The sequence below is a fragment of the Nanorana parkeri genome, unplaced genomic scaffold (assembly GCF_000935625.1).
Source record: "Nanorana parkeri isolate BGI_ZX_2015 unplaced genomic scaffold, ASM93562v1 scaffold2692, whole genome shotgun sequence".
NCBI lineage: Eukaryota > Metazoa > Chordata > Amphibia > Anura > Dicroglossidae > Nanorana > Nanorana parkeri.
In genome coordinates this window covers 77,792-85,394 of record NW_017308960.1, presented here as the reverse complement: position 1 = coordinate 85,394, position 7,603 = coordinate 77,792, and the positions used below count along the sequence as shown (strand labels likewise).

General features: G+C 45.2%; 1 protein-coding gene across 1 annotated transcript in view; it reads left to right on the top strand.

Moving 5' to 3' along the window:
- EFNB3 (ephrin B3) overlaps positions 1 to 7,603 on the top strand; it is a 67,039-nt gene that overhangs the window by 31,246 nt on the left and 28,190 nt on the right. Inside the window, exon 5 of the mRNA XM_018574039.1 lies at positions 6,942 to 7,237. Within this exon, the coding sequence (XP_018429541.1) occupies positions 6,942 to 7,237 (296 nt within the window). The remainder of the gene's footprint in view (positions 1 to 6,941; positions 7,238 to 7,603) is intronic.

The following is a 7,603-nucleotide window of genomic DNA, read 5'->3' as shown; positions in this document are numbered from 1 at the left end:
TTGTTCGAGGGGCGGGGGGGGGGCATGCGAAATGCTTCCTCCTGCCTGCAGCCATCTGATCACTGGGGAAAGGAGAGACTGAGGAAATGCTTCAGGGAGGTCCTCTGTACAGTGGCCCAGGGGTGTCAGTGGGCCCAGCAGGCAGTACAGAGGGGTATAAATGGACCTCCAGGTTCAGGAAGAATGGTGCAAAAAAAGAAAATAGAGAAAAATGTTTGATTAGGGGCTGGTCCTCACCCGCTTTGGGGTAATGCTCACTACAAGTTGGTTTTACATCTCCTTACAAGTCTATGGGAACCCAAAACCCGCTGGAAGCAGGTCAAATTCGGGTCAGAAGGAGGTCAACTGCAGGTCAAATGCAGGTCAGAAGGAGGTCAAATGCAGGTCAGAAGGAGGTCAAATGCAGGTCAAATGCAGGTAAGAAGGTCAACTGCAGGTAAGACAGGGGGCAACTGCAGGTCAAAAGGAGGCTAACAGGTTAGATGCAGGACAAGTGCAGGTTAGTAGGAGATCAACTGCAAGTCAGAGGAAGGTTAGCTTCAGGTCAGAAGGAGGTTAGCTGCAGGTCAACTGCAGGTGAGAAGGAGGTCAAATGCACATCTGAAGGGGGCTACCTGCAGGCCAGAAGGAGGTTAGCAGCAGGTCAACTGCAGCTGAGAAGGTCAATAGGAACATCAGGAGGAGGCCAACTGCAGCTCAGAAAGAAGGTTAAATGGAGGTCTGAAGGAGGTCAACCCGCACATCAGAAGGGGGCTACCTGCAGGTCAGAAGGAGGTTAGCAGTAGGTCAAATGCAGGTCAGAAGGAGGTTAAAGTGAAATTCTGAATGATCCCTGGAGCGTCTCAAACCCGTCCACTCCGGCCCTTAGAACAGATTTTGCCCGTTTCTAAAACCTGCTGAATGAAACGTTCCAACGTCTTCAATCATTGTGACCAATCGTACTTCATTCCTATGACCACATCGGATCCATTGTGACTCCACACACATTTAGGATTCCTATCCAGGATTGTACAATCGCATTGTGTGCCGTCACCTGTAGAGGGATCATTATCCGGCTATAACGGGTTCTGGAAATGTCAAAGCAGAAAAAACTTTTTCCACGTATTAAATCTTGGTGATAAACTTGCGCTCCCCCCATTAACATCACCATGGCAACTATCAGAGCGGTCAGCGAATGCTCCAGTGCCTCCCTCAGATCACATTTAATTGGTTTCATGTACTTTAAGGATTGCTACCCAAGCAGTACACATGACGACAGGGTGGGGCAGAGGGTGGTAACCCATAGCAACCAACCACATTTCAGTCATGTCCGTAGCTGGCCTGTTAGGGCAACCCCGTTATACCCTGGGGCAGGCAGCAGCACATGTGGGAAGGTCTGGGAGTGAAGGATGTAAACAAACAGCCATTTCTGGTAGGCCGTAGTGTTTGCAACTTTTTAACATTTCTTAACTTCTTAACATTTTGTACATTCGCAGTCCATACTTGGTCTGTGAAGATGACCCCGTTATTGCCTGTGGGAGGCAGCTGTATGACAGTATGGGAAGTCTGGGAGTGAAGGATGTAAACAAACAGAAGTTTCTAGTAGGCCGTAGCTGACAGCTGCAGAGTCATGCAAAATGTTTGAAAATTGAGAGTTTTTACTTTTACACAATTTCAGTAAAATAAAATTTAGGGAATCTCTGTGAAAATTCATCACAAGTGAAATCCATTGAGTCCCTGAGGAGGAAAAAACGAAATGGCTTAGTGGTTAGTAGTATTAGGGGTCCCCAGCTTGAATCCCAGCTAGGACACGGTCTGCATGTTCTCCTTGTGCTTGCATGACTTCCCTCGCACATTCCAAAGACTCGCTGGTAGGATAACTGGCCTGTGCAGGTGAGATAGGGATCTCAGATTGTAAATTCCCTGAGGGCAGGGACTCATGTGCATGTGAAGCAGTACAGAAATTTCCAGCGCAGTGTCTGCATACCGTCACTTTAATTTTACTACTATCCCCCACGTTCACACCGGCACAGGAAAAACAGGAGCTTGTACGCACGTTTGCAGAACAGGTAAAAAAGCACAATGCGCTTATGGTGCCATTACATGTTAGTGGCACCCCAAACGCAGGCGAGCAAACGTGCTTTTTTCCTCACTTTAAAATGCACAAAAACGCATAGGGAAGAAAAACACGGAATGCATGTCGCAGAATTTGCTACATGCACTACTTTCCCACGTTTGTTGCATGTCCAGCCTCTCATTGAAACCAATACGGACATGCGTCAAGCAAATGTACGCGAACGCGCGGGGATGCGCGTCACTGCCATGCACGTTCCTGATGTGCTATGGTGTGAACAGGGAATAACAGCCAGCTGGCTTGGACGATTGAGTATAACTTTTTTATTTTTGTACCTAGACGAAAATGAGCGCTTAACCCTTGCAGAGTGGTGGGAGCCCCCCGACTGCAAGGGTTAAAAAATGTTTCCCCGGAGTACTTCTTCAAGTGTTTGTTTTGGTCCAGGGGAAAAAAAAAGATATCCCCATCCTTGGTCCACCTGGCTACTAGAGCGGTCCCCATGGCCTCTTCTCCTCTGGGCTCCGACAGCCTAAGGACCCATGTCTGATGCAGTCCGGGGCCGGATGTCAATGCAGAGTATGTAAAACGCGGTGTAAATGGTCGGCACCGTATAATGAAATATTAATCTGGACAGGCAAGGCAGAGAAATGTTCATTCATGTCATTAGGGAACTGCTGAGTGTTCCAGTTATCTTTTCTTGATGACAGGTTCTCTTAAGTTGCATTTTGGCTCTCGGACCTGTTTCATCTCTCCGTCGGCAGCGTTCTCTGGCTCTCCCGCGTGTTCTGGCAGTCTCACCAGGGGTACGGCGCCAGGCTCCAAGTGCCAGTGTTCCCACTTCTCTGCCCAACACCAGAGGAGCCAGGTGTGTGGGTGAGATGGGAGCCCCCTCTCATTGTATACACCTCCGTGTACCCTCCATGGGGATTTGTAATATCCGTACGGTGACAGAGCGTTTATACCGACAGCGCCAACAAATACTCCGCCGATACAATCCCCAATATATGTACAAAAATGTCCTTTAACTGTAAAATCCCCCCAAAAAAACAATATTTATATATTATTATTATACATTATTATTATTATTTTGCTTTCAATGTATATTCATTATTACATATATTTATTTATTTACCTATAAAAATATGTATACATACAGTGTATGTGTGTGTGTGTGTGTGTGTGCATATATAGATATATATATATATATATATATATATATATTTTTATACACAACTGAAAATAGAAATTATTAGTAATAATCTGCCCTGGGTGAGAACTAAGCTAGGTATGCCATCACAAAATGGATCTTACTGGTATCGGCATATGTCCAAAGCAGTTTTTATGCATATTTTATTTCTGGATTTTTAGGTAGATCGTGATCTACCAGTAGCTCTCAAAGCTGATGCTGGTAGATCAGGAAGGGTGTGAATGGCGGTCCCTTTATTATTATTAGCCTGAGTCTGCTGAGCCAAGCTCCCTGACACCTTTCTGGTGGATACTGGTGGTTGAAGTACTATGTATTACATCAAAGAATATTAGTTTACACAGCCTGGTGCAAAATACATGGGGTGGAGTAAAATTGGGGGCAGGGATGTATATTGTACACTGACCACTAGTAAAAAAAATAAAAAAAATATCTTAGGGTCTGCACTTTCCTTTGACGTTCGGATTGCTGTCTTTATGCTCCAAGTCTTCTTTTTTTTTTCCTGATTTGCAACACTCAGCGCCGGTTTTATTTTACCAGATGGCCACATCTGCTCGCATATCACATCTGAAAATAGAAACGATGAACCTATAATGGTTTTGCGACACTTTTATTTTTATCTTTATACTTGTATAGGTTTTTAAACTGACACATTCAGTATATCTGTTTATTAATTTATATTACTCTCACTTTCTCTCTCTCTCACTCTCTATCTTTCTCTCTCTCACTTTCTCTCTCTCACTTTCTCTCTCTCAAGTTCTCTCTCTCTCACTCTCTCTCTTTCTCTCACTCTCTCTCTTTCTCTCTCTCACTCTCTATCTTTCTCTCTCTCTCTTTCTCTATCTCACTTTCTCTCTCTCACGTTCTCTCTCTCTCACTCTCTATCTTTCTCTCACTCTCTCTCTCTTTCTCTCTCTCACTCTCTATCTTTCTCTCGCTCTCTTTCTCTCTTTCTCTATCTCTCACACACACTTTCTCTGTCTCACTTTCTCTCTCTCTCACTTTCACTCTCTCTCTCACTTTCTCTCTCTCTCACACACACTTTCTCTGTCTCACTTTCTCTCTCTCTCACTTTCGCTCTCTCACTCTCTCTCACTTTCACTCTCTCTCACACTTTCTCTCTCTCACACTCTCTCTATCTCTCTCTCTCACACACACACACACACACACACACACACACACACACACACGCTTTCTCTCTCTCTCACACACACTTTCTCTCTCACACACACACTCTCTCTCTCTCACACACACACTTTCTCTCTCTCTCTCACACACACTCTCTCTCTCATTTCTCACACTCACTCTCTCTCTCTGTCACTTTCTCTCTCTCTCAAACACACACTTTCTCTCTCTCTCAAACACACACTTTCTCTCTCTCTCACTTTCTCCCCCCTCTCTCTCTCTCCCTCCCTCTCTCTCACTTTATTTCTCTCTCTCTGTCTCTCCCTCTCCTCTCTCTCTCTCTCACACACACACTTTCTCTCTCTCTCTCACACACACTCTCTCTCTCATCTCTCACACTCACTCTTTCTCTCTCTCTCACTTTCTCCCCCCTCTCTCTCTCCCTCCCTCTCTCTCACTTTATTTATCTCTCTCTGTCTCTCCCTCTCTCTCTCTCTCACACTTTCTCTCTCTCTCTCCCTCTCTCTCTCTATATATAAATCTGTGTGAGTGTGTATATAACGTATTTTACAAATAAACATTGAACACATGAAAAAGGATTCCTAGAGGATAAAGGGTTAGCTGACAAGAGAACCCGTCATTACAGCAGTAGACGCCTTTCAGACAGGCTGCCTCTGATTATTGCCCCCACAGAGTCATATGGAGGGAGAGGAATGACTGCTCAGACTCCTGAGTTTTTGGGTGTACATTTCCGCTTTCTCTTTACATTAGGACACAAATTGAAACTGGAAAATGTAAAAGTAATCAAGAGCTCCATCTGGTGACAAGAAATGAGAATGCAAAATAACTAAATGGAATTATTTACCTGCCTAAAACAAAACAAAATTTTTTAGTCCCGATCTTTAAACATATAGAAACCATTTACAAAATGACTGTGCATCCCAGTAATAGTCTATGAAGGCAGCTTTGTATCTTTTTCTGCACTTTTATTGGGACACTTTCAGGCAGAAAAGCTAGCAATCTAAATCGGATCGTGCTTCAGGCAATGCATATACACCAATATGGGTGCTAAGGTGACTAAGGCTGAGCATACGCGTACAGTTTTTTCTCATTCAGCCCCTATAGGCTATTGCATTCTACCACTGGTGGGTGCGCCGCTGTCAGAATACCCAAACCAGTGACTGCAGCTGATTGGCTGCCCTTGAAAGATTGACTTGTCTCAGCACTGGTTACATTTTGAGCAGTGTATGGCCAGCTTAAGCAATGGATGGGGCCATTGTAGTCATCAGAAAAAGAAATATGTCGCTAGTCACCAGACTGTTTATATTTGTTGCGCAGCCATGTTTCGTCGCAGTCTCTGTTTCCCATTGGTCCATAAGTGGCCCCGAACCCAAGGCTGCAGCCCACCCTGTTAGTCCGAAATTCTCTTTCCCAGTCAATTTTTGTCTACATCCACCAGGACACATTTTCAGGGCTTTCCATGGCCTTCGATCCATGGCCAGCATGCTTAGAAGGGCCAATAAGAGGGCTTTTGGATAAGCCGGCCCCCTCGGTTTAAAAAGAGGGGCTTGGAGCAGCCGTACTGTCAGTACATTGATAGGGAGAGATGACAAACTCCGGAGGGAGATATGCGGGTCACTTAGAAAACTGTGAATATACTTTTTTCATTTAACCCTAAAGTTCTTTTTTTAGGACTTCAACAAGTTTGATTGCTAGCTCTGTGGGCAACCACCCCTTTACTGCCTTCTGTTATTGGGTTATGTTTATTATAGGGGGCTCTTGTTTCTTTAACAGGTGTGTGGTTGGTTTGAGGTTTGCTTTTAGCTGCTGTCCCATCCATAGCAATTTGATTTATTTCCCCGCTACATTTTGGTCTAGTCCTGCTCAATAAAGTGCAACTGAAGCCGAAACTTGTTCAGTTTTGAATAGATTGGAGAAGGAATTGGGACACCTGTCAGCTTTTTACTGCTGTCTGTGTCCCCGTTAGGGAGATTCACCCTCTCTACTTGTCCTGGTGACCATTATCAATGAAAGTAAAAGAAAATCACACAGGTCTCTAGTGAATGGACGGGCTGTGTTCTCATGTATATGAAGTGTCAGTGATGTCACTGGTCTCTAGTGAATGGACGGGCCATGTTCTCATGTATATGAAGTGTCGGTGATGTCACTGGTCTCCAGTGAATGGACGGGCCATGTTCTCATGTATATGAAGTGTCGGTGATGTCACTAGTCTCTAGTGAATGGACGGGCTGTGTTCTCATGAATATGAAGTGTCGGTGATGTCACTGGTCTCTAGTGAATGGACGGGCTGTGTTCTCATGAATATGAAGTGTCGGTGATGTCACTGGTCTCTAGTGAATGGACGGGCTGTGTTCTGATGAATATGAAGTGTTTGTGATGTCACTGGTCTCTAGTGAATGGACGGGCTGCGTTCTCATGAATATGAAGTGTCAGTGATGTCACTGGTCTCTGGTGAATGGACGGGTTCTCAATGGTATCTCTGTAGTTTATTACATTTGACATTTCTGCTTTCAGTAACCCTCTTCTGTTTTCTTCCAGGTTTCAGGATGCGGAGGGTTATGTCTTATATCCACAAATTGGGGACCGATTGGATTTACTTTGCCCGCGCTCCGAGCCTCGCGGACCTTTCTCCTCATCTCCCTATGAATACTATAAGCTTTATCTGGTGAGCACAGAGGATGAGGTAGTTACCTGCTCTATCCTGCGGACGCCGAACCTCCTCCTTACCTGTGACCGGCCGGGACAAGACCTTCGCTTCACTATCAAGTTCCAAGAGTACAGTCCGAACTTGTGGGGCCACGAGTTCAAATCTCACAGGGATTACTACATTATAGGTAAGGAACCACGGCACACGTATTATCTCCGAGCACTGCTGCTGGCATAGCTTAGGCAGTATGGCAAGGGGCTGGCAGTAACCCATAGCAACCCAATTCGAATCTACTGTATATTTTGCTGAGCTGGCTTCTGGAAGCTGAATTCTGATTGGTCGCTGCAGTTGGCACCTTGTCTTTGTTCTATGTAGTGATTTAAGCGTCAGTCCACCCAAAAGTTATAGATGGGGCACGGTGGGCTGAGTCATCCCCCGACTTCTTATATGTCCTAAATGCTCCAACAGTGAGATTTTTCTGCCATAATGCCCAACTCTGTTCCTGTCCACCTGAGAGTTCTGGGTGTTCCCCCCCCCCCCAACTCTGTTCCAG